We start from the raw sequence: 25,843 nt of genomic DNA, 5'->3' as shown, positions 1-25,843 counted from the left end.
GCATGTCTCTAGCTAGGCTATACATCCATAACTTACAGCGCTCCCCATCATCGCATACATATGCTACTGTCCTGTACAGTTTTTGATCATAGATGCTCGACAGCGTGTAAGTTATTTCAACGACATATGAGCAGTTGCGGGACATATCAAGAACAACACGACTCTATCATTCGTTCTCCCCTCTCACTCGGGGACGGTCATCACAAATGCGCCAGAACGGCATCCGCACCGGAAACCTACTACAATTAGCACCCTCATCATCAACGACAAAGACAAGAGACATACCTTGACCCCCCTCTCCGTCTCAATCTGCGCATACGTCACCTTCCCATGGTCAATAATAATCGCATACCGGCCCGTCCGTCCCGCATTCGCCCACCCGATGCTATCCGAGAACCTCGCCTGGGGATCAGAGAGAAACAGCTACAATATCCGTTAGCCAGCCATCCCCCTCGAAGTAATGTAGTGACACATACGATATCATCTCCCTTGACCTGATTCGCCTTGCCCCACGCACTCATCACGAACGGATCGTTCGACGCGACGACAGCAACAATCTGTACGCCCTTTTCCTTCAGCTGGGGGAGACTCTTGATGTACCCGGGTAGGTGGTTCTCCGAGCAGGTAGGGGTGAATGCGCCTGTGCTGTTAGATTTTAGTTGCAATTGACGATCGGAGTTAACGAACCAGGAACGGCGAAGAGGACAACTTTCTTATCGGCCCATTCTTTTGACGCGTTGTAGTTGATTGGGATGCCGCAGGCGTTGATGTCGCTGCTTTCCTCCGCGTAGGGGATATACCTGTCGCTGAGTTAGAGTGAAGTCAACGAGAAGGGGGATTGACGGACTGGAAGACTACGTTGTCGGGGAACTTGTCGCCTGGTTTGAGGGCCATTTTGATATCCTTTGACAGTTGTAGTTTGTTGTTGAACGGATTGACGAGAGGGTGATCTGTTATGCTGGGATTGCGGGGTGAGGGGGCTTTAAGGCGTCACCGGCGGGGTTAATGCAGTGCATAAATGGCTGAGTCATCTATGCATCGGAGGGCTCCGATCTACCGGTGATTGAATACAAGAGTATTTGGGTTTCTGCTATAATGGGAGAAAAATACATATATTTATCTTCTATCTATAGATTAAATGGCCCTGCCAAACTGCACTGGGACAGTAAGCGGCACGCCCAACTTTCTCGCCGTAGAAAACACCCATTCCGGCTCGCGCAGGAATTGACGGGCTATCAGAATGGCATCCGCCTTGGGTTCAGGTCCTGAGAGCATTGCCTCGGCGGTAGTCGCCTCGTCCGCTCCCTGGACCAGTCCGCTCGCCTGTTCTGCCTCGGTAATCAAACCCACCGCACCCACGAGAGTCGACGCTCCAGCGGCTCGAATGGCCTGGCGGATCTGCCCGGCCAAGTCAGTCTGGTAGGCCGTGTGCACGTTGATCTTCTGGTCTTGGTGATTCCCCGCGGAACTGACATCCACAAGGTCAATGCCCCATTCGGACAGCTTCTTGGCCAGCTCCAGCGAGCTCTGTATGTCCCAGCTGCCCGACTCCGCCGCCACAGGCTGACCCTCCAACCACTCGGTGGCACTAATGCGCAGGAACAACGGCATCCCCTCGGGGATAACCTCGCGAATAGCAGCCGCAACCTCGCGCACGATCCGCGTCCGGTTCTCAAAGCTCCCGCCGTACTCGTCCGTCCGCTTATTCGTCACTGGACTCAGGAACTGGTTGATGAGATAACCGTGTGCCCCGTGGATCTCGATAACATCCACCCCAGCCTGCACCGCTAATCGCGCGCTCTTCGCAAACGCCGCCACGACCTCCCGGACCTCCGCCGTGCTCAGCGCCCGCGGCGCCCAGTACGCATCCGGCACAGGACTCCAGATATGCTCCTCCCCACCGGACGGGCCGGCCACATTCGCCGGCCACCCGCCTACACTCTCGTCCGCCTTCAGACTCGGCTTGCCCGCCTGCGCTGCCAGCCACGGCGCAACAACACTCGCTTTCCGGCCCGCATGCGCCAGCTGGATCCCGACCTTGGCGCCCTGCGCGTGCATGAACTCGACTACGCGCTTCAGCCCGAGGAATTGTTCCGAGCTGGTACCCTCCTGCCAGAGTCCTGAGTCATTGGGGGAGATGCGCCCGTTGGGCTGCACGGCGGTGGCTTCGATGAAGACGAGGCTCGCGCCTTTGAGGGCGAGGTGGCCAAGATGCGCGAGGTGGTAGTTTGTCAGGGCGCCGACGTGGGGCGAGGAGGGGTCGGACTCGCACGAGTACATGCACATGGGCGAGACCATGATGCGGTTCTTGAGCGTCACATTGCGGATTTGCAAGGGGCGAAAGAGCGTGGGGGTCTTGGGGTCGTCGGGGTGCAGGGCGGCGCCTCCGTTGTTGGCGGGGGTGAAGTAGGGGGTTGTCGCGGACTTGGTGACAGCGGGGGATTGGAAGGCGTTGGAACCCATGTTGCTTCAGGTAATGGCGTCAGAGCAGACGTATGAAAGTACAAGTGGAAGAAGGGAAAGAAAAGACATGATTGCGTTGTATAAATGCTCGGCCGAATTGTGTCTTCCAAGTGTCAGATACAAAGTCTAGGGGATATCGGAGATGGCAGCGAGGGGAGATGGAGCTGACAAATGCCGCAAAAGTGGCCCACTCCTGTGTACTGCCATTGGCCACGTACTCATTCTTAACCGCCATTGGCTGGCTATCCATTGCTGAAAAAGGGAAATGGTCTCATTGATCGGGATTTGGTAATGCTCACATCAACCACAAGTTATTCTGCGCAGTTGACTTCCCACTAGTCCAGTAGGTCGTCAGCATATTCTCAAGCCGTCTCATGGTGCCATTATTGGTCGCCTGCCAGAAGCCCTGGATCTGTGCCAGCAATATCTGCCGGTCTGACTGCTTCTCTGCACAGGTCCCAAGCACCAGGAATGGCCAACTGTAGTACTCGGCAAAGTAATCTTGCGCTGGCTGTAGTTGAGTCACAAGAACCATGGCATGTGAAACAAGCTCACTAACCAAATGGTCTTGTTGATTGCCGGCAAGATAAATAAGACGATTGAGAAGGATTCGTGCACACAAGACATACAGTTTAGGTCCTGCAAGTAGCTCAGGAGCAGCGGTGCCTGCCATTAGTGTATCCCACCGTCTCAGATCCTGCTCCAGCCCTCTGCAATGGCGAATATCAACGCCGTCGGGGTACTGTTGGTACATACGAGAGATGGTGTAGACGTACTGGAACAGTTTCGGAGGGACCCCGAGGACTGGTGAGTTAGCATCCACGGAAATATGTGGTCGGCAGAGGACCTCCAGTATGGTTTCTGCAAGGGAAAAGGCAGAATCAATAGGAGCGGATGCGGTAGATGTAAGCTGAAAGGGTATACTCGTTGCGACGTGAAACATGAACGACTCCAGAAATAAGCGCGGCATCCAGATATCTGTTGCAATAGTGCTTGCGTCCGGTGTTTTCTGTCGAAAATACATCTGAATGAGCTGAGCTGCTCCGTTGAGATGGACATCGACGCCTTGCGAGTGATGGGGTTTGGATCGCTGTTACTGTTAGGTTTGATCAGAAACATTGCTTCTTCTGCTTACCTCATAAATACATAAAATCAGCACTGTCCACAAGACGACTGTCCGTTGACTCGGGCCGTGGGCTTGTACAAGGCTCTGTCGCAAACCAGAAACAGCCTTAATATAATGCACCTCGGCCATTCGGCGGTACTCCGGGTCGTTGACAGGTATCTCTGCTGCAGCACAGGCGAGAAGCGCGTGCATACAGAAAGGGGATTGAAATGCCCATCGAAGGCTTTCTCTAGTTACCAACTTGTTCACAGCCCCTTTGGTTACTGGATGGATAAGCTGTGGCAGGAAGATGGTTTGCAAGAAGTCGAATAGCTGGTTGTTGGCCGGGCTTAGGACGGAGGAGTAGCACGCTGGTCCATTTGAGAAGGTGATTATAGATGGAGTTCGAGTGTGAACAAGTTGACATTCTGTGCCTGAAACGCACTCTGCCGCTGTGCTGCTACTCCCAGAATGACTCAGTTGATCATTGACATGACCAGCTTTCCTGTCAACCCAGATGCATTCTATATTTCGTTTGAGGCAGTTTCGGCACGGTGAGCCCGTCTCATCGCACTTCTTCTTCCGTGATCGGCCTTATATTATTAGCACGTCTCGGAAAATGCTTTGAAGGCAGCATACAGGTCAAACATCCAGTCTTCGTCCGCAAATGAGCCGGCCGCCGTCGAGGTCGACGGTAGGACTTTTGTGTTGTGGCAGTGCAATCTGCCATTGCAGGTATGTATAACAATGGCTCACATATCTTCATGTACGTATTGAACCCAGCGGAAGTAGCCTTTACTAGCAAATAAATGGCAGGGGAACTAGTTAATTGTCCGGTTTCGTCGCCACGCGCCAGTCACGCGAGCGCGGTGGAGCTCCGTCTGCTCGGAAATTGCTGGCATTACAGCCGATTGCAAAACTGCTGCAAATGTTCATACTCTTCAACTCTCCACGAAACCCTAATCAGGGATGCATAAGTTTCTTCCATAGAGATACTCCGGAAAGTCACAGTGTATGTTAATGTTTCGAATGGTTATTAAGTTCTGAATGATTTAGCATATTTCACATGGCCTGTAAACTAGCATACAAGCGCATCCTTCTGCCACGTGCTTATATCTCACCACAGTATAAATCCTCCTAATCTAGCTCCATCAAAACAATTTATACAGGATATGATCTTGAGTAATAAGCTTACCTGATCTTCAATCACTAGAACTGCTGGCTGCAACCCAAGCATTATTACTTGGCATGCCACCAGTCGAGCCAATAACCAGCACCTCACAGGACAGATTCAGTCTGTGTTCTTGTGAGCATATAGCCGATCAAGTTGTGGTATTCCACATTAAACTTATGACAATCCTTGCTTCTTTTAGACTTCTCTTCTTGCATATTCAGTCTAACCGTCTATCAGAGAAAAGCATGATTAGTCATATTGGCTTGTGAGATGGATGCACTTTCGATCATAGCCTCGTGCCTGGCGCCTAACTCACCCCTCTTTATCTCGCTAGAAAAGCCCAGCCTATAATCCGAACCCATATCTTTACATTTGGGTCGCCACTGTACATAGCTACGCAGAACACAGACTTTTACGCTGTGTCCTTCCAAATGGATGCTGTATCCTCGGCGGCGAGCGTCATCGCTATTATCCAACTGACGGGAAGTATTGTGAAGTTTTGCGGGAGTTACATACGAGAGGTAACCGATGCGCGGAAGGAAATTCTTATCCTACAGCGGGCGATTGCAGGCCTTCAAAGGACTCTCCAAGACCTGCAGAAATTTCTTCAAAATAATAACGAAAAGGCTCTACCTACCTCCTCACGACTAGTCAACAATATTGCTGATTGTCTCTCCGACCTCCGAGCCTTAGAGGCGAGACTTGAACCAGGAAAGGGAAAAGGGCTAATGAGGAAAGTGGGATTACGAGCCTTAAAGTGGCCCCTGAAACGCACAGAGATGGAGGGCATTGCAAAGAATATTGACAGATATAAATCTTTATTTCTTTTAACTTTACAGGTGGATCAGACGTATGTAAATCCAGCATGATTCTATGAGTCTGTTGATTAACTTAGGGACTGCATAGTTCTCTATTGGTCGGCGTGGCCCAAAATACGGATCGTCTTAATCAACATATAGATCTCGGGAAGTTGGAGGGCGCCATGGAGGCAGTGTTTGAGTCCTTCTCTGATCGAGACGAAGCCCAGTGTCTCCAAGGCACTAGAACCCAGCTCCTCCAGGAGATAATGGAATGGGCTACTTCGCCGTCCCAAAAAAGTATTTTCTGGTTAAACGGAATGGCTGGGACAGGGAAATCTACAATATCTCGGACTGTGGCAAGGCTACTCAAGGACAACAACCATCTATGTGCCAGCTTCTTCTTTAAGAGGGGTGAAGGGGACCGAGGGAACGCAAAGAAGTTTTTCCCGACATTAACAAGGCAACTGATACTCTGGAGCTCTGAGCTGAGGTCTGGCGTGCAAAAGTCGCTCGATCATGACCCTGATATTGCGTTAAAATCACTCAGAGAGCAGTTCGAGGGACTCCTCCTTCAGCCGCTGCTCAGTCTCGACCAATTCGGCGGACAACCTCAAACCGCCGTGATGGTGATCGACGCCTTGGACGAATGTGAACATGGTAGAGATATCCGAAATATAATTCAATTACTGCCTTGTTTACAGAAGGCAAAATCAGTCCGCCTTCGGGTTTTCTTGACCAGCAGGCCAGAACTTCCAATCAGCCTTGGATTTTCAGAGATTGGGGGTCACGAATATCAAGACCTAGCTCTTCACGAGATACCTGAAGAAGTGACAGAACATGATATACATTTATTCCTGCAGGACGGATTCGCGAAAATCAGACATGACAGAAATATCTCCCAAGACTGGCCTGGTGATGATGTCATTCGACGTCTAGTTAAGATGTCCGTTCCACTTTTTATCTCTGCTGCCACTGTGTGTCGTTATATCGAAAATCCAATGTGGGAACCTAAATTACGCCTCACGGAGCTTTTAGAGGACCAAGCCAAATATGCAACAAGAATGGAGAAGACATACCTGCCAATTCTGACACGACTTCTAGATTATCAAGACAGTGACGAGTCAGAGCAGCAGCAAATCTTGGACGAGTTCCAGCAGATTATTGGTGTCATCATACTCCTTACTGTTCCACTTTCTATAAATGCGCTGTCGCTATTCCTTGATATCCGGGCAGACCAAATCAGCAATCGATTAGACTCTTTCCGATCTGTTCTCAGTGTCCCGGGTGATCGAGATTTACCAGTGAGAACTTTGCATCTATCATTCCGAGATTTCTTAGTAAAATCCCGAGGCAAATTTCTTGTGGACGAGCCAAGCAAGCATAAAGAGATTGCTGGACACTGTCTCAGAACCATGCGAAGTCATCTGCGGAGAAATATTTGCAAATTAGAAAGCCCTGGCACGCACAGGGCAGATATTGATACTCAAACTCTCCGCCGATATTTACCACCGGAACTTGATTACTCTTGTCGCTACTGGATATACCATTTTCAACAAAGCAGAATCTCGTCTTCTGACGTAGGACAAGTGTTATTGTTCCTTCAGAAACATCTTCTGCACTGGATAGAAGCAATGAGCTTGCTAGGGCTTGCATCAGAAGTGATCGGAATGCTTCAACTCCTCCAGATCGCTGTAGTAAGTTTAATACTAAATCATATATATCCACACTAATAAATATAGGACGATGATGACTATTTCGCAATATCTCGTTTGCTGCAAGATGCAAAGCGCTTTATTCTAAAGAACTACCAGATAGCGGATGAGGCGCCCCTTCAGCTTTATTATGCAGGGCTTATATTTGCACCCCAAGCGGCAGTGATGCGTAGAGAGTTTGCAAGAGAGCTTCCCGCTGAGATAACCCAGATGCCACAAGTTGAGGAAAAATGGGACGCAGAATTACAGGCTCTCGAGGGCCATTCAGGCCCAGTTTGTTCTGTAGCCTTCTCGCCCGATAGCCAGCTGCTGGTGTCCGGCTCTCATGATAACACAGTACGCCTCTGGGATACAGAAACTGGCATGCTTCAACAGACCCTCAAGGGCCATTCACACATTGTCCGGGCGGTGGCTTTCTCACCTGACGGCCGGCTGCTTGCCTCTGGCTCTTGTGACAACACAGTATGCATCTGGGATATATCGACGGGCTCACTCCAGAAGGCTCTTAGTGACTTCTGTTGGGTTTTATCAGTGACCTTCTCACCTGATGGCCGGATTCTTGCTTCTGGCCTTGAAAATGATTTAGTGCAGCTCTGGGACCTAGCAACAGGCACACTACAGCATACCCTGAGGGGTCATTCACATTCTGTTGCTTCTGTAGCCTTCTCGCCTGATGGTCAGTTACTAGCATCTGGGTCACATGATTCAACAGTACAGCTTTGGGACCCAGTAACAGGTGTGCTCCAGCGTACCCTCAAGGGTCATATATATTCAGTTACATCCGTAACTTTCTCACCCAACAGTCTGTTGCTAGCATCTGCCTCCTTTGATTCAACAGTGTGCCTCTGGGACCCGACAACAGGTGCGCTCCAGAAGAAGATTGAAGGCCATTTATTCTCGGTTCAGTCGGTGGCTTTCTCACCTGATAGCTCTTTACTAGTATCTGGTTCTGATGATAAAACAATACGGATCTGGGATATAGCAACAGGTGCGATCCAGCAGACTCTTGAGGGTCATGTGGATCGGGTAAGGTCGGTAGCCTTCTCATCTAATAGCCAGCTACTAGCATCTGGATCTGAAGACCAGACAGTGCGGATATGGGAACCAGCGATAGGAGCACCTCAGCGTTTCCTTAGGGGCCATTCACATTCAATTATATCACTGGCCTTCTCTCCTGATGGTCAGTTACTAGCATCTGGGTCATATGATTCAACAGTACAGCTCTGGAACACAACAACAGGTGCGCTCCAGCAGACTTTCAAAGGTCATTTAAATTGGGTATTGTCAGTTACCTTCTCGCCAGATAATCAACTACTAGCATCTGGTTCTGAAGATAAGACAGTGCGGCTCTGGGAAATAGCAACCGGCACGCTTCAGAAGACTATTGAAAACCACCCAGGCTCAGTTCTGTCAGTGGCCTTTTCGCCTGACCGCCGGCTACTGGCATCCGCGTCTCAAGACAATATAGTGCGGCTCTGGGACCTAGCAACAGGTATGCTTCAGCGCTCTCTCAAGAAGCACTCAAGCCAGGTTAGGTCGCTAGCCTTTTCGCCCGACGGCCGGCTGCTGGCCTCCGGCTCCTGGGATCGCAGTGTGTGCCTATGGGACACAGCAACGGGTACACTCCGACAGACTTGGGATTTTGAAATTATAGTCAATGTTTTCGAATTTTCCCCTGATGGTTCGTATCTACGAACCAGTTTAGGCGGCCTTGACACTCAGTCGGGGTGTGTCATTCCGACAACTAATTTGCCTCATGCGGATCTGGATATCTCAGAAAATCGGCAATGGATAAAATTGAATGGCAAAAATGTTTTATGGCTTCCTCCCGAGTCTCGGCCTAGCTGTTTCATGATCAATGGCAGTAGACTTGCCCTAGGACAGGAATCAGGGCGGGTTTCTTTCATCGAGTTTTGTACATGACAGGATATTTTCATTTATGTCTATCCCTTGACTGTCTTTCTTGTCTATTCACGGAATGAAGAAATTTCTTTTTACGAATGAAGAACGTAGAAAAAAGAGGTTTCGGGGCGGTGGAGAACTTGCACTACAGGGACAAAAGCCATATTCAGAAGGCGTACGTTCCCGACCAAAATCACCCAGGGCAAGGGATACGAAGGAGTGCATCCCCAAATACCAGCTTGAGAAGCAATATAGTGGTTGAAGGGGGGGTGTCACATCCTTGAGGCACAGGATGCTGCCGAGAACTTCCAGCTACCTGTGGATCATAGGTATAAGACGTTACACGCCATCTGTACTGCAGCATTCTACTGTATAGTTATGAATATTACACAGATTACACGGACTATAGCGGTTGTGCTTTAATATTACATTTTCCTGAACAGATGATGGCTACTTATGCAACATTTGGTAGCCCTAGGCGTGCTGAGGCCCTGCTCTGCCGGAAAATGGATGCTTGAACGTAAACCTACATCAACACAGGAATAGACTCAATGGTTCTACCAAACTATAACCTCGGCGTCTCCATCACCCCCCTCGCCTCAACTGCACTCCTCGAGCTCAGATCCCTCACCACATCCGAAGGCGGCACCCACAGCGCCGGGTTCTTCTGGAAGAAATTCGACGCCCGCAGCATCACACTCACCGGCTCCGCCGGCATGATCGGAAAGTCCTCCGTGCGCGGGAAATGCGTCAGTCCAAACTGGATATAACACACAATATCAGTATTCTCGATACACTCATCCCTCGCTGCCCAGTCGACGATTGTCGGGTTGTGCGGGTGGTCCTCTATCCCCGTTGACTGGCAGACGTATTGTCCCGCAGGAAAGACCTCGTGATCACGGTAGGGCAGGACCCAGAGCGCGTGACGCGCGAACCCCGCGCGCTTGTAGACTGTGCTTCCGGGTTTTGCGAGCAGCGCGGGACAGTTGTTGTTGAGGATCTTGTAGGCAATGGGCTTGCGGGTGGATGGGTTGAGGCGGGTCGGGTTGGTGATGTCCCATCCGCGGGAGGTTTCGTGGCAGTAGTCTGTTGCGCCTTGGAGGGCAGTCCGCAGGGGGGTCTTTTTGGCGTAGAATCCGTTGCCGTAGGGGTTGGCGGAGGAGCCGACGGGGTCGGCCATGGGGACGGCGTCGCTCTGCACGACGGTGTTGTTGGGCCCGTCGATTTCGGGGTCGACGCGCAGGGAGAAGATGTGCTGGTGGTTCTGGGCGTCGAGACCACGGGCGATCTCTGTGCCGAAGGGGGCGGCTTGTTCGGAGGCGTGCAGGCAGTAGGTGTTTAGCATGCCTGTGAGTTTGACTTCGAGTTTGTACGTGCCGTCCAGTGTGAAGGTGTGGTAGAAGGCGTACTCGTAGTTGGCGGCGGTGATGATCTGGGAGATGATGAGTTTGCGGTCGCGGGCTGAGATGACGTTGCCGTCGCGGAAATCGGTATGCTTGTACAGGAGTCCGTTGTCTTCTTCGTGAATGCAGATGGCGTTCTCGATGACGGTGGCTTCGCCAGTAGATGTGGCTAGAACGGCATCCAGGTAGTGGATGGCACCCTTGCAGTCGCAGCCGAGCTTGAGCGAGTTGGTCATGAACCCAGAGCCGTATTCACCCACGTCAAAGGCGTGCTTCTTGTGATGCGGTGGCTTGGGACACCCATAGGGAACCACCATCTCCACCACGCTGACACGGTGGAACAGCTTCCGCTCGCGCTTCTCGTACGGGTCGTCGATCCGGACGTTCGATAACACGATGCCTTCGCGGTAGTTGAACCCAATATGCATTTTGAGTCCGGCCCATTCGATCTCATTGCCATTCATCCTAAACGAGACGCCTTCCGGCTGCGTAATCTCAATAGGCTTTAGGCGATCCGGACGATACTGATCTTTGATAAACTGAGGGAGATAGTTATGCTCGTCCAGAGGGACTGGAGTTCGTTCTCCATTCACCCGTCTGACATCCACGCTGAGGATCTCCTCGGTCTCTGTGTCGGCGACAATCGTAAAATCAAGCGGGTGCGCATACTGATTGTCATGTGGAGAGCTGCGGTAATAAGGCAGTGCTTGCTGCAGCCGGCGCTCAAAGCCCCAACGCTCGTCAATCCCAATGGCCCAGGCGTCAAAATAGACACGGGACATGTCGGTTATGCCAATCTCCCGGCATGCTTCAATTACCTGGGGATCCTTGCTGGCGATGCGCTCGACGATGTTGAGATCATCCAGGGTCAGCGTCGGCATAACGTTTTTGACGCTCTTCCAGGATTCAACCTTCCTTGTCGTCAGATTGACAATAGCCTCGGAGATCTCCGGAGTGCCCTTCTTCAGCATGATGGAAAAGACACGACGGGGAGGACGGGGCCCTGTTCCACCCAGGAAAGCTGCCAGCTCGGCTTTGAGCGGCTCGTGGAGGGTAATGCAATTGAACTTGAGGGCGGTTGGGTGCGCATGTTGGCGAAGGAGCGTAGCAGAAATGGTAATCTCGTCAACGGACAGAGGGTCTAACATATTAGTATGGTACACTCTTCTAGCAAATTGAGGACATACCTAGCGGATGGATAGACGATGCAGAAGAGCGACGCTTTCTAGCGCAGCATTTGTCAGCCATGATTACCGAAATTGCTGTCAAGTATGAGTAGGATTCACGTAGAAGTGAGGCCATATAAGCATATTTATATCTTTGCAGGTTGCAGTGCTCGGGAGGACATGCTGATTTGGGTATGGACACAACCGGCCGTCAGATACTTGGTTTCCTCCAGTTCAACACATCACGAGTCCAATATCAGACCCAAGTGAGAATGTTCTGCCGGACAGGAAATATGGCAATATCAAAGACGCCATATGATGCAGTAGTATAGAATCAGCCTGACCAATGGCGTCACTTTGCGCGGTAAGGTGGGGCTCTTCATCTCCAACTGTATTCCCTTATCAACCAACCACAACTGCTGACATATATCAAGGGATCTCACTGTTCAGCAATACTCAAAAGGGCAAGTGGAAGAGAATAGTCTTATCTTGACCATATGACAGAAGAAAGCTGCCTATATATGGCAAGGATAGATCGGTTCACTGGATTTGCCACAGCTGAACTGAATCACCATGAAGACCATCTTCACGAACGGCCGCATATTCTCCCCTTCATCGAAGGACCTAAACGCAGACAATGAGTTTGTGGAATCGATGGTCATCGAAGATGATCAAATCACCTATTTGGGTTCACGGGATGAGGCTCCCTCTGCAGATAATACAATCGACCTGAAGAGCCGACTTGTCCTCCCCGGCTTCATCGACGGCCATGTGCACATCCTCAACTTCGGTTTGTCCTTGGGCAGGCTCGACTTGATGGAGTGTACATGCCTAGAGGACATTCAGAAGGTAATCAAATCCTTTGCAGCGAGTCACCCTACGGCCCCTCGTCTTCTTTGCCGAGGATGGATTCAATCGACGACCAGCGGGATCGCTCTGGCAAGTATGCTGGATGATTTGGACCCACAACCGATCCATATTGAATCTCTGGATCTACACTCAGTCTGGTGCAACTCGGCCGCCCTCGAAGAAATGGGTATTTTCACTGCACCCGATCCACCTGGTGGAACGATCCACCGCGACCAGAACGGAAGACCATCAGGTCTCCTGAGCGAAAGTGCCATGGTCGACATCGTCTGGCCATTTCTCGCAACCGTCACCACCCGAGAAGAGAAGCTAAAAGCCCTTGACCAGGCTTTCACCGCATACACACAAGCCGGGTACACCGGCCTGGTCGACATGGCCATGGATGAATCCACCTGGGACATTCTCCAGCTCTACCGAAAACGCAACGATGCCCCCTTGCACATAGCAGCATACTGGCTCGTTCCATTTTCTGAGAACCAAGAAACCAACTTCCACCACGTTGACCGCGCAATCCAGCTGCACGCCCACTTCAACCACACCACCTCACCTGATTTCTGCATCATGGGCATAAAGCTCATCTGCGATGGCGTCGTAGACGGCTGCACAGCGGCGCTCAGCCAACCCTACGGGAGCCGCACCGACCCCGTTGAGCCGATCTGGCCCGCGGACATGCTCAAAGCCGTCGTCCAGCGCGCCGACCACGCAGGCCTTCAATGCGCCATCCACGCCATCGGCGACAAGGCCGTAAAGCAGGCTGTCGATGTCCTAGCGGAAGTGGGCACGCCCGGCCGCCGCCACCGCATCGAGCATCTTGAGCTGACTGCTCCCGAGGATGCAAAGCGGTTGGGAGAGTTGGGGATAACAGCCTCCGTGCAGCCGGTGCACTCGGATCCGGTTTTGTTCCGTGCGTGGCCGGAGTTGATTGGCGATCGCTGCCAGAGGGCTTTTGCCTATAGGGAGTTTGCGGATGGAGGGGCGAGGCTGGCGCTTGGGACGGATGCGCCTACTGCGGCGCATTTGCCGTTGCCGAATCTGTATAATGCGACTACGAGGCGTTCGGCGCTGGATTTAGGAGAATCAGCGGCTACGAATGCGCATTTCGGATTAGGGCTGGCGGAGGCTGTGACTGCTGCGACGGAGGGGGCGGCATATGCGAGGTTCGCAGAGGGGTGGACAGGGTGCCTGAGGGAAGGACGTAGAGCGGATTTTGTGGTGCTGGATATGCGGTGGGAAGCAGAGGAGCTGTTGGAAGGAAAGGTGTTCGAGACTTGGTTTGGAGGGAAGAAGGTATACAGTGTAGACAGATGACGGAACAGGATTCTCCTGTCTTCTACATTTTTAGCCCTTGTGGATGCTCAGAGATCAGTAAATCTAATCATAGAGCTGAGACTGCGCAATCTCCGTAACCGGGATATCCAATACTCATATGCCCGAGCAGAATAAGGCAAATCGTGCGACAATACCCTAAACCCTAGTATATTAATGCTGCATCCGTTGCTACGGAACACGTTCGGATCCGAGACCGTTGTCAACCACGCTGCCAACATACCATGTTCGAACGTCACCCGCATTATGGAGGCTGAAAGATGTCAGCTGAGCTTGTGTAATTAGAGGTGATCCGTCCGTTCCGTTCCACTGGCGGATATTCAGAACTGCCCCGAGTTATTGTCGCTCAAGTCCGATGTGTAACGTATCGGCGCCGGGTGTTTCGTGTTGTATACTTTCCCTTCCTGGGTAGAATAAGCAGCTAGAGCTATTATGGCCTAACTGCCGGTAGCAGGGATCATGCTTCGGCATGCAGGTGTGGGCCGTTCTCGGGGCTTAGAACATGTACACAGTACACCCCATGCCGCGATGCTCCTACCGGGTGATTGCTTGACTCGAATATCTGGTTTTCAGCTTGAGGAGAACAATTTTCAGGTGACACAGACTCCAGAGAGTGCCGTCCATGCTTCGATTGAGAAAAACAGCCGAATAGAGGGATGTGGTAAATTTGCGAATGCGAATGAAAGAGAACTTACCTATCGCTTATCGATGAAGCGTTCAGAAGAGTATGAAGTGGTTGGCCCCCTCACGTATAGATGACGAGATCCCACGGCCCCAGCTAATCCAGCTGAGATCCAAAGCCAAGTTCGGGCGGCTGGTGCTGGGTCCGGGGCAATCATCACCAACTAATGCCTCTCAAACTGATCGCTTTGAGATGCCACTTCAGGAGCCCGTATCAGCCCCGATTTCTGCTATCGAGTACGCTCAGCAAGAACAGAATCAAAGTGGCGTGTGCTTGAGCGCGTGGTACCTCTCAGCTGTCTTGCTGACCGCGTTTGCTGGCTGATATCAACATGGACTGTGCATTGCAAGAACTCAACCATGTATCTTTCTTCTTGTCGTCATATCTGGACCTGCTTTGAGTTGAAGAGGAGATACAACTTCGAGATATAAAGTCCGTTCCTGCACAGTTGTCTGTAGTCAAGCAGAATTATTCCCACATAATTATTTCTCCCCTCAGCAGGCAATTATTCACTTCTCACTTTGTCTCTCAAATAGTAACATCCTCACCATGTCCGACACCGAAGTTTCTATATCCTCTGCCCCGGTTCAGGACGGAAAGAAATACTCAATCAAGGTCCCTGGAGGCGGAGCTCTAAGCGTCGTCCCGGGAAAATACAAGAACGAAGAGGTCCACATCCGATCCTGGGAACACGCCAGAAACCAGCTGTGGGTGGCCGAAGCCAACGACGGTGGCTTCGGATTCCGCAACGCAAGTTCGGGAAAGTTGCTGGGGGCGAACAAGAACGGGGACATCGCAGTTGACGCGGATAAGCTGGATTCCTGGGAACGGTTCCAGTTCCTGAGCGCTGGGTCCGGGTATCTCTTTTGGCTTATCTACAAAGGCACGCAGCAGTATCTTTACCGGCCTGCCCAGTGGGATTCTCTTCAAGTTTCGACTCATCAGTCCAGCGCTATTTCGCTACAGACTCATGAAGAATGAGGTACGTGGACCTATGCTGGGTTGACTGCTCTGTGCTGACCTTCGAACATTGTTAGCCACTCGCCATTGCCACCAGCCGAATCTGTGGCCCTGTACGCCAGGCTTCCTATGGGGGCTAGCATATGGAGACGCAGAACATCTAACAGCAAGTCAGATGTAGAAAAGTGGATTCCATGTGGTGCTTCTTCTGTGCTTCACTCCTTTTTTCATGTCAGTTATTTATCAGTTGAAACAAATGGACATTAGCTACTCTCATTGGCAGTTTGTGGTGTTGGGCTATGTATTCCTCATTTATCTAATGAACAGGCGTCGTTCTAAAACTATAGGTGCTAAACATGCTGCTGCACTATTATTTCTACTAGCTAGAAATGGTAGACTTGACACCTTTTTAGCTCAGTGGGTGGCGTGCATTCGACATTTCATGTTGAGAACCCCCGATCATGCCGCTGACACAGCAGAGAAGGGGAATGTATGAGCTGGAGTGCAAGAGAAAAACAAGCTTCCTCAACGTCCCTCTTGAGACAAAGTTGCCTGTGGTATTTCAATCCACATGTGCTCCCGGGGCTGAAGTCCATGGACGGCAACAAGTTCAGAGATAGGATGAGTCTGACGGCCTGTACGAAGAATTAACCAAACAGGAATGTACCCCTTTGACTGACGAGAGGAGTATAGCAGAGCCCGCTAAGGGCTTGCATTTTCATGTCATCTTCGATGTCAAGCTCCCTCTGCAAGTTCCTGATCTCAATAGACGCAGCAACTTCTATTGTGCTCCCTGCCTCCTTTTCCTATCCTTACATGTAGGCTCGGCTCAGCGCGCGTCCTCTGCGTCAAATTGTACCGCCGGAAGACTACCGCTGGCATAATGCTTTCGAATCCGCAGCACACTTGAATGAATATTGGCGGAGTGATGGGAAGACTACCGAGATAATCTGGTAAAGAATGGCCCAAGACAGGCGAGTTGCGCAGGACCGCATCGATCATCAGTCCTTTCCCGGGACTGAAGAGCATTGGCTGGGGACAACATCAAGGCCGCGGCCGCTTACTGAGGGGTAATTAGCTATAGCTCCCTCGACTTGCCTTGGCGCCGAAGAGGGACGCATCTTTAGCCCCAGCTAGCTACCGTTTTATGTAATTGAATGGTAGCTCACCGGCTAAAGGCCAGGAGGAATAAATTGCTCGCCGAAGCTTCTGCAGCTATCTCTGTAAATAGTCACCTAGGCTTAAAGCATCAGTTTAACCGCTGAAGAATCTACGACAGCGTTCTCGTCCCACTGCGTTATGCCCAGGTACAGACTGTAAGTCTGAGCAATTGCCCAGATAGTATGGTCCCATGGTTCTAAGGATGGTGCATCCCATCGTATACACAGATTAAAGGGCCTTTGGTCCATTTCTCATAAGGAACAATCAACACGCTGATAAATACCAAATTCGGGATCGACATGCTGAGCTGACCGAAAAGCCTTCTTGGTCATGATGAAGCGAGCAGGCATAAGAGCGACCAGGAGCGAAGCAACCACGCACGGTGTAAGACGGTACGAGCTGCGGAAGGAGAATTACCTCGAGTAAATCAGATCCAAGAGCCTAAGGATGGGAAACGCAGGACATCGTTCCTTTGTGGGTCGCGTGGAGTGACTATTCCAGTTCATCGAACGCACATCTACAGGACTAATTGCTGATCTTGCTTTGAACTGGGTACGGGACAGTACATATTTGAGGTCCTAGCTAGCTGGAACTTGGACTTCAATGTGAGTTAACCACCATTGCTTCAGAGACAGTTAACAGACAAGGCTTTTCGGCGTATAACAAGCAAGAATAGCCCTTGGCGCGCTTATAACATGACATGATGAACCTTCTTTGAAAAAAGCGAAACCCCAGAGTGAAATAGTCGCTAACCTCGGCAGCTGGATTGGAGATCACTTGCACTAAAGGAACACTGTCAGCATGACTGGCACAGTCCAAAGTCCCTTTCGACCTGGAAGAGAGACTAACCACATTGTTGCTGCAGCGACGGTTGTTGCAGCAGAGAAAGGTCCCGCCGTTGCAGTACTGACCCGGTTGAGAGCAGCCAGCATTGGGAGCAGGGACAGCAGCAAGCGCCGCAGTAGCAGTGGCGGCCAGGAGGAAAAGAGTAGTAAAGATCTTCATGTTGGGTTTGGTTTTGTAAAGAAGATTGAGAGACAATCCCTCTCGCGAATTCGACGCGTATTTATATGTTGAGGACGGAGTCGGTGTAACAGTCAGCGCCTAATATCGGAATTGATATGACCTAGGATTGCTGCCGCTCACTGCCATGGATGAGAGCTGTGTTGGATGATCTACAGAGATTACTGGCTCATCCAAAACTCGACGTTGCATCCATCTAACCATATGAGCTGACTGTCTCACTCCTTGCATAGGTGCTGACGGATCTTCTTCGGCGAGTCTGACATGCGTTTAGCCGTTCTGTACAGTTCCTATTTTGGAGAATTAGTTACATAATGTACAAACAGAACAGAGCACAATTCTACCAAGTCCTGCGATGCATCATATGATGCATTGGGTGTTGAGAGGAGCAGAAACAAGGCAGAAACAAGGCATCGATCAGGATAAGATTAGAGGAAAGTAGATAAGATTATCTCACGTGCGATAAGCCAATCCCACAATTCCCCTCCACACACTCCTCTCTACCCCTCAAGGGAAGTAACCTCAATTTATCACTCCAATTCGTCACCAATCCCCATAATAGCACCAGAAATGGCTTCAATTCAAATCCTCGACGGAGGGCTCGGAACTTCCCTCCAAGATCAACATGGCATCACCTTCGACTCCTCTACCCCCCTCTGGGCATCCCACCTCCTTGTCTCTGACCCCACCACCCTCCTCGCCTGCCAGCGTAACTTCGTAACAGCAGGCAGTGGCGTCCTCCTAACAGCCACATACCAAGTTTCCATTGAAGGTTTTGCCCGCACCAAGACCCCCGAGTTTCCCCCCGGTATCCCTCGCACTGCTATCGGAAAATATCTCCGAACGGCGCTGGACGTCGCCGAGCAAGCGCGGGGTACATACGGCACCAAAATCGCACTAAGTCTGGGCCCCTACGGCGCGTGCATGATCCCCGGACAGGAATACAGCGGGCGCTACGACGCGGAGCATGCTAGTGAGGAAACCCTGTTCCAATGGCACCTGGAGCGACTGCGGCTATTTCTGGAGGCGGATGAGAACCTGGCGGAGAGAGTGCAGTATGTGGCGTTTGAGACGCTGCCGCGGTTGGATGAGATTCGTGCGGTGCGGAGGGCGATCCGCGCGGCGGGCTTGGATGTTCCCTTCTGGGTGGCGTGTGTGTTCCCTGGGGAGGAGGCTACGTTGCCCGATGGCAGTTCGATCGGGCAGGTTGTGCAGGCTGCGCTTGCAGAGATGGACGGTGCAGCGGTGCCGTGGGGGGTAGGCATCAATTGCACCAAGATCTATAAGCTGGATGGACTGGTTCGTGAGTTAGGCGAGGAGGTAGCGAGGGCTATTGGCACGGGCCAGATAGGGGCTGTTCCGAGTTTGGTGCTGTATCCGGATGGTACCAACGGAGAGGTTTACAACACGACCACGCAGACGTGGGAGAAGCCGGAAGGGTATACAAGTGATGAAAGGGTATGTGGTTATCCGCTCTTCAAATACTTAATTCTGACAAGGGTAGGGTCCGTGGGAATCCCAGCTCGCGCAGGTTGTCACGAATGCTCGCGCAACGGGCCCCTTCACTTCGTTCCTGGTTGGAGGCTGCTGCAAAGCCTCTCACAACGATATTCGAAAGCTGGCGGAGCAGCTCAAAGCCCAGTGATCGATTCAACGAGGAAGATGTTCTATACATTATTGGGTATCACCTCTATGCATCTATATAGTATATACAAAAGACAAGCACTTCAGAAAAGCCAATCGACGATGCGACGCCACCATGTCATCGGCCTGTGTTTCTCGATGATCTCTCCCTCCTGGAGACGGCCAGACCATAGATCGATATTGGCCGCGCGAATAAACTGCTACTGTTAGCTACGTTTTCGAAATGCAGAGACTGAGACGAACCTTGGTGCGGTGCCACAACTTCCACCCGATGATTGGGACAATGAAGATAGGAATACCGATATACGAAGCGACAAAGTTGGAGGTATCCCAATTGCCCTTGAGGAAGACGGGGAATCCGGCCACGAGGGTGATGATGGTGGATCCGATGAATCCCACCCACGCCGCATACGGCTGCAGAGGACCTTTCCAAGGCAGCGTGTCGCGGTGGACGCCCTGCGCCTTGAGCGCGGCATAAAAGCGAATGTAGCAGAAGGAGAGCGTGGCCCATGCGATCAGACCAGCAACGGTGCTGAGATTCAGGAGCCAGGCGAAGGCTTGTGCGGCGCCACCCGATCCAAGACCTGCCCTGTTAGCTATTGCACTATCAGCGGAGTTGAAAAGACTTACTGAGATAGGCCAATGGGCCAAACAGCCAAGCGGCGATAACAGCCACATAAGGGACACCCTTCTTGGTCACCTTGCCAAACAGCTGGGGCAGCTGGTGGTCGGTCGTCATGGCCACGATCATCCGCGACCCGACCCAGCAGTACGAGTTGCCGGCGGACCAGGCAGAAATCAGGATACAGGCGTTGACAATGGACGGCAGAGCGTTGATGCCGGCCTGGCGGATGGCGATAACCCAAGGAGAGCTGTTTGCATTTCCAGTTCCGGAGACGAGGTCGGCGTTTCTGGGATCGACAATCATGCCGATGAGGAACGCGCCGAGGACGTAGAAGAAGGCAATACGATAGGTGACGCGTTGGGCGGCCTTGGGAATCGCCCGGTGCGGGTCAACCGACTCGGCCGCGGTGATGACGACGGTCTCGACGCCGATAAAGCTGAAGGAGGCGTTGACGAAGGCAGACAGGAAGCCCAGGAAGTGGCCGGTAGATCCGGTGATGCCGTTGTAGTTGGTCCAGGCGCCGGGATTGTGCCAGTAACGGAAGCCGATGGCCTCGTGGTTCGGTCCCCCGCCAGAGGTGATGACAATGGAGACAATCACCAAGCCAACGAAGCAGAGCACCTTGATGCTACCGGCGAGGACTTCTGTCTCGCCGTAGAATCGCACACTCATGAGATTGATCGCCAGAATCAGCACCAGGCCCACAGTGATGACCACCGCGGGCGTGATGTCCGTCCAGTAGGAGACAATCACCGCAGCCGCAGACACTTCTGACGCGATGGCAATGGTGTAGCAGTAACCGTACGAGATAGCCAGCGAGAAACCAACAGAGGGATCAATGAAACGTGTCGCCCAGTGCGGGAAAGATCCGGCGGTGGGCAGCAGCGTCGCCAACTCGGCGATACTCTGCATCACGCACCACAGCACCAGACCAACCACTGCATAGGCCAGTAGCAAACCAGCAGGACCAGCTTTGGCATACGCCGCACCTGTTCCCACGAACAGACCAGTGCCGATACCCCCGCAGAACCCGATCATCGTCACCTGGTAGTTCTTCAGGCGGCGCTGGGTGGCACCCCGGCCACCAACATTGAGCTGCAGCTCATCCTTCTCAGGATAGGGCGTAACCTCTTCCCCGAATGGCCGGGAACGATCCGTCTCAATCTTGGAGTCGGATTTCTCCAAGGTGTGGTCGGTGTGGGAGATCATGTCGTGTCGGTATGCTGTGTCTCCCCACATGCACAACCAATTTAGTTATAGAGGAGATGTCAAGATTCAAGAATGTTTGCCATGGGGAAAAGATGGCGGAGAAAATCTTTTAGTACTCTGGCCGGGAGCCCGCAATCACGACATCGGGGCATACCGTCGCGCCATTGGTGGCTGCCTTCTCCACCGCCGGCCATGATTATCAAGATTCGGTCTTATTGCGGGTTCTCGGCTGCTTTCCGCTGTCGCTTTGTCTAGGGTTTTACTCACACATGGCAGAACTGCAGAGCCTCTTATTGTTGTGAGATTGTAAGTCTATAACTAGCATAGGCATAGCTCATAGCTCAATCTCTAGATGGACTGCAGCAACTGCTAAACTGATAAGTGTTAAGCTGGAGTTGTCTCAAGACTGCGCATCCTGCAGATTAGTCAGCGACCTGTCCCCTACCCGATCAAGCTTTTCCCCGAGATCGGAATTGCCACACCAAAAATGCCTAGGATAACTTTGCAAAAAGTTTATAAGGAACGCCACCCAATTTCTCCAGCAATAATTCACGCATGTTAGTCAGGTACATGACTCCATTGAGCGCTCAAATTGCTACTGAGACTGATATGAGATAAACTTTTAATGGTTAAGACTTTCAAACACGTCCATAATTGTATTAGTACTACTCTCACTAGCTAAATTGCGTATTGTGCAAATGCATATATATACTTTCTCAACTTAGTATGGCATCATTTTGGTGCTTAAGGTCTCATTTATGGCTTACATCGCGTTATATTTCTCAGGCAGGTGAGAGCTCACTGGATACAGGAAGGATACCTATGACAATCAGATGTTACTTAATCTTATTAGACGACATGCATGAGAACTATGTTGGCATCTGTAGCAACAGCCGCATTCTGTTATGGCCCACGAGTATGCCATCCTAAAATCAAGTATACACAGTCTCTTTCACCGTCTATAACTATATCATCCACCATCTACTTCTTTTCTGGCGCCAGGCCCGGAGGGGACAATGGAATGTCTTCAACAGCCTTCTGGACCGTTGGAGCTTTCCCCACAATTTTGGACAGCTCTTCTGGTGGGCTCGCTTCCTTTTCATCGCTACTACGTGCCTCTCTCCATCGATGCCCCCATCTAAATACAGCCCACAGTCACGGACTGAAAAGAACCCACAGAAACGCAATAATCGTGGCCGTCCAACCAATCCCGATGCGCTGGATAACTGGATCCGCAACCGCAACGGCTCCTGCACCCAGCAGACACCGGAACAGGTTGTTCGCAGCGACTGTAGTTGCAGGGCTCTGCCGATGGAGGTCCACAATCAATGTACTCAGTGAGCTGAAGGCCCCGGATGCCAGATGCCCCGTGAAGAAGAGCATCACCACCGGGCCGGCCAGCGCAGTCTTATACTCCATGACCCAGCCGTAGGCGATGATACACAGACACGCGCAGTAGACCAGTGGGATCGTCACGGCCAACCGGGCGACCTCGATATTGAAATGCTGGATATCCTGCTGTCGGTTCTTTTCGATCGGGAGATCCTGGCGTCGGGCTTCTCGTCGAAAGTTCCAGTCCAGAGTCCGTCCGACCGTCCAGCGGGAGGTCAGGCTGCCTATTCCCACAGGGAGGTAGCACAGTCCGATTTGGATAGAATTGAAGTTGAATCTGCTTTGCAGCTGGGAGGTCAAGGTGCTCAAGACGGCCATGTAGCCGGAGAACAATAGCGAGCCGTAAATCAGAAGGATGAGTGCTGTCTTGTCGGTTGCGATGAGGGCAGACGCGAACGGATTGGCGCGTCGACGCCGTTTCTCGATGGTTTGATAGTCTGGCTCTGGCTTTTGCTTTCGGGCTCCCCATTTCTGCATTAGAATCTGCCATACAGACTGGTTCCACTGGGCAGCAGGGACAGAGCCGTTGCCCACAACCGCGCGGCAGGTTTCAGGCAGGACAATAGCAACGATGGTCCCAAGGACACCACTGAAAATGACCAGAAACCAAAAGACAGCTCGCCAGCCCAGGTAATGATCCAATAAGCCCCCGATGATCGGCCCCAAGGCAGGCCCCAGGGTCACGCCCATGCTCGCGTACCCTATGTATTTGCCTCGCTCTGCTCTGGTTGACAAGTCAGCGACGACTGCGCTTCCTAGTGCAATTGTCCCACTGCTGCCTGAGCTCTGCAGGCAGCGGAGGACCAAGAGTGACGCGTAGCTATCCTGTACTGCGAGGCCTATATTAGCGGCTAGATAGATGGTGAAGCAGATTAGGTAGGCGGGTCGTCGGCCGTGAGTATCTGCAAAGTTCGCTATAAATGACGGAGCGATTCCTTGGAAGATCTACCAGTGTCAGTACTACTCCTTTGACTGCTCCCTCTCAATGAGTCGGCTTCCTACCAGGTAGGTTGTGATGGTTATGTTGATCAGTGAGATGGACACATTCAGATCCTTTGCGAGATTGTTTAGAGCTGGAAAGTAGATGCTGCTAGAGATGGGAGAGATAATGGCTGCGAATGAGACCAAGAGCATAATGAAGATCTTTTCGCCTTCTGGCAGTATGCAGTATGGTGGCCTGTTTCTGTACTGGTGTCTGTTGATGTAGCAGGCGCGGAAGCATGTACCCCAGTGACATCCATTTCTGATCGAGGACATAGATTCTTTTTTTCTGTTGTCTCCTCCTGGTGCCGCCTAGCAGCAATTACGGCAATCGTGGTGATCTCGTTGTCCGCTGCCATGTGTCGGCCTCCTTCTCGTTCAGTGACTTTGATGTCAGTTGCATGTTCAGCAGCCGAATCGCCATGGTCTCCCGACAGGCCACAATTCTTATCCATATCATGGCTTATCTCAGGCATACTGAGATGTCCTTTGTTGATGTTTGATGTATCTGGTACTTCGACATATGAAAACATACTTTTATATACCTACCTGTAATAGTGTGCAGGTTCCGCTTAGCCAGCCGGAACCGGCTTGGGCGCCTATTAGCCGATTACCGGTCCACTATGTATAAGGAAGTGTTGACATGCAATCAAGTGTCATAGCAAGTCTACTAGTAGCCATATGGACTAGGATACGTTCGTCCTAGGCTTGTTGGAGTGTCCACAATCTGTTATTTTTTCTTCATGGAGAGGCTGGATTCTATAAACACGATTATATTCTTTAGGCTCCTTTCAGAAATACCCAAATAGACGTGTTGTGCTTGTACACTATTTGAACTGACCAGATTTCATTTCCTGTTCCAAAATATACCTTGCCGGTCAAGGGCGAACCGCAATTTCTGTGCCTTCCAAATAAGGTCCAAGCGGAGGTTCTGCGAAAATTGATCATTCTCAGAGATCTTGATGTTATCTGCCTTGAGAATTACCTGATCTATGATTATTTCCTTGAGTTTCTCAAGTTCTGAGTTGCGTACTTCCCTGGCAGTCGGAGGATCTCCGATGAATGAGTAGCACACTTCCAGCACCCAATCGAAGTGTGACTCTAAGGCCAACAGTTGCTCATTCGCAGTTTTGAAAGGTCTGAGATCAGGGGCGGACGGTGCCCTAGAAGGGGAAGGTAATGCAGTCTGGTCAACGCTAGCATTCCCAGTTCTGTCTTTACTTTTGCCTTTGTTCAAGGACCCAGTCTGGGTCCTGCCTTCGCCGAATTGATGCAGCTCCTCATGCTGTCTGCGTCTGTCTTGGGAGTCGCTTGTATCATGACTCTCGCCTGCGCCGAGAACTTCACAATAGATCGTTGACTGTGATTGAAGTCCTGCATCTCGGCAAGAGAGCGAGTTATCTTCCAACAGCTTGCCCCTGTGGAAGAGCTTTATGCAATCGGGGCTGGCGGCTTGTGCTACTTCCATCGCGTGTTGTCTCAACTGCTTGATATCTAGGACTCCATTCCTTATGGAGGATGATTGGAAATGCAGCACGTGCCTAATGCCGCCAAGATAGAGGGAGAGTGTATCGGCATGATCTCCCCACTTTTCACGAAAGTGCGGCATATTATAAATCCCCCATTCTTCAACAGGACGGCGCATGGAGAATTCAACCTCCGGATCCATCATACAATAGCGGTTTAGGAAATCAAGGCTTAAAACCGCACCCATCTTCTCCACCGCGGACTGAGTCTCCTCAGATGGAGCATATCCTGGCCCGATAACCTTGCCAGACACCAGTGGGTGATGTACAGGCTGGAGAATGACCATGGTTATCTTGAACAAGCAGTTGATTGTATCGCATAGAGAATGATAAATCATTTGCATCTCGGTCCCATCACCATCATCCTCATCCTCATCGGTATCCGCATCAGACATGACCTCCTCAGCCGTATCATCTAAGACATCCTGCATATCGGTAAGAGCTCGTTGCAGTCGATGTAGGATGCGGAAGAGCTGCTCGCGAATATAAAAGGTATCACGCAACCGGTTCTCCAGAGATGGCAACTGTGCCTCCTCTGCCCAGATCCGGAGTCGACCGAGCTCATCTTCCCAGAGAACTAGCGGTACCTCATCGTCATATGCCATTAACCGGGAGGACGACGTCAGACGACTCAACTGGTGCACACATGACTCATACAATGACGATGTTGAGTTAGTCATTTTATAGATTCATGCTTCCCTCGTTGCTCAGGTCGGTTGGAT

At 51.4% G+C, this 25,843-nt stretch overlaps 11 protein-coding genes across 11 annotated transcripts; 3 read left to right on the top strand and 8 right to left on the bottom strand.

Annotated features, from left to right (window-relative positions):
- Positions 1-200: 200 nt before the first annotated feature.
- Positions 201-894, bottom strand: Aud_006672 (peroxiredoxin family protein; the record flags this gene model as incomplete). The annotated part of the gene is made up of 5 exons (XM_043291571.1): positions 201-236; positions 286-423; positions 477-640; positions 688-800; positions 848-894. 5 exons carry the CDS (start codon positions 892-894, stop codon positions 201-203), a joined length of 498 nt encoding a protein of 165 aa, XP_043147506.1.
- A 240-nt stretch (positions 895-1,134) lies between these two features.
- Aud_006671 (NADH:flavin oxidoreductase/NADH oxidase) lies at positions 1,135-2,463 on the bottom strand (the record flags this gene model as incomplete). Its single annotated transcript, XM_043291570.1, has 1 exon — positions 1,135-2,463. One exon carries the CDS (start codon positions 2,461-2,463, stop codon positions 1,135-1,137), a length of 1,329 nt encoding a protein of 442 aa, XP_043147505.1.
- Positions 2,464-2,758: 295 nt separating this feature from the next.
- On the bottom strand, positions 2,759-3,781 carry Aud_006670 (uncharacterized protein; the record flags this gene model as incomplete). The annotated part of the gene is made up of 2 exons (XM_043291569.1): positions 2,759-3,553; positions 3,599-3,781. The coding sequence occupies 2 exons, from the start codon at positions 3,779-3,781 to the stop codon at positions 2,759-2,761; spliced, it is 978 nt and encodes a 325-aa protein (XP_043147504.1).
- Positions 3,782-9,721: 5,940 nt separating this feature from the next.
- Positions 9,722-11,807, bottom strand: Aud_006669 (peroxisomal copper amine oxidase; the record flags this gene model as incomplete). Its single annotated transcript, XM_043291568.1, has 2 exons — positions 9,722-11,700; positions 11,747-11,807. 2 exons carry the CDS (start codon positions 11,805-11,807, stop codon positions 9,722-9,724), a joined length of 2,040 nt encoding a protein of 679 aa, XP_043147503.1.
- Positions 11,808-12,298: 491 nt separating this feature from the next.
- Positions 12,299-13,900, top strand: Aud_006668 (amidohydrolase; the record flags this gene model as incomplete). Its single annotated transcript, XM_043291567.1, has 1 exon — positions 12,299-13,900. One exon carries the CDS (start codon positions 12,299-12,301, stop codon positions 13,898-13,900), a length of 1,602 nt encoding a protein of 533 aa, XP_043147502.1.
- Positions 13,901-15,149: 1,249 nt separating this feature from the next.
- On the top strand, positions 15,150-15,581 carry Aud_006667 (uncharacterized protein; the record flags this gene model as incomplete). Its single annotated transcript, XM_043291566.1, has 1 exon — positions 15,150-15,581. The coding sequence occupies one exon, from the start codon at positions 15,150-15,152 to the stop codon at positions 15,579-15,581; it is 432 nt and encodes a 143-aa protein (XP_043147501.1).
- Positions 15,582-17,494: 1,913 nt separating this feature from the next.
- On the bottom strand, positions 17,495-17,726 carry rodD (the record flags this gene model as incomplete). The annotated part of the gene is made up of 2 exons (XM_043291565.1): positions 17,495-17,503; positions 17,571-17,726. 2 exons carry the CDS (start codon positions 17,724-17,726, stop codon positions 17,495-17,497), a joined length of 165 nt encoding a protein of 54 aa, XP_043147500.1.
- Positions 17,727-18,314: 588 nt separating this feature from the next.
- Aud_006665 (homocysteine S-methyltransferase family protein) lies at positions 18,315-19,389 on the top strand (the record flags this gene model as incomplete). The annotated part of the gene is made up of 2 exons (XM_043291564.1): positions 18,315-19,202; positions 19,249-19,389. 2 exons carry the CDS (start codon positions 18,315-18,317, stop codon positions 19,387-19,389), a joined length of 1,029 nt encoding a protein of 342 aa, XP_043147499.1.
- Positions 19,390-19,471: 82 nt separating this feature from the next.
- On the bottom strand, positions 19,472-21,222 carry Aud_006664 (putative amino acid permease; the record flags this gene model as incomplete). The annotated part of the gene is made up of 3 exons (XM_043291563.1): positions 19,472-19,585; positions 19,632-19,972; positions 20,019-21,222. The coding sequence occupies 3 exons, from the start codon at positions 21,220-21,222 to the stop codon at positions 19,472-19,474; spliced, it is 1,659 nt and encodes a 552-aa protein (XP_043147498.1).
- Positions 21,223-22,377: 1,155 nt separating this feature from the next.
- Aud_006663 (uncharacterized protein) lies at positions 22,378-23,748 on the bottom strand (the record flags this gene model as incomplete). The annotated part of the gene is made up of 2 exons (XM_043291562.1): positions 22,378-23,559; positions 23,617-23,748. The coding sequence occupies 2 exons, from the start codon at positions 23,746-23,748 to the stop codon at positions 22,378-22,380; spliced, it is 1,314 nt and encodes a 437-aa protein (XP_043147497.1).
- A 694-nt stretch (positions 23,749-24,442) lies between these two features.
- Aud_006662 (ubiquitin-like domain-containing protein) lies at positions 24,443-25,801 on the bottom strand (the record flags this gene model as incomplete). The annotated part of the gene is made up of 1 exon (XM_043291561.1): positions 24,443-25,801. One exon carries the CDS (start codon positions 25,799-25,801, stop codon positions 24,443-24,445), a length of 1,359 nt encoding a protein of 452 aa, XP_043147496.1.
- Positions 25,802-25,843: the final 42 nt, after the last annotated feature.

The sequence above is a fragment of the Aspergillus udagawae genome (assembly GCF_001078395.1).
Source record: "Aspergillus udagawae IFM 46973 DNA, scaffold_4, whole genome shotgun sequence".
In the NCBI taxonomy this organism is placed as follows: Eukaryota; Fungi; Ascomycota; class Eurotiomycetes; order Eurotiales; family Aspergillaceae; genus Aspergillus; species Aspergillus udagawae.
This window is presented reverse-complemented; position numbering and strand designations above follow the sequence as displayed.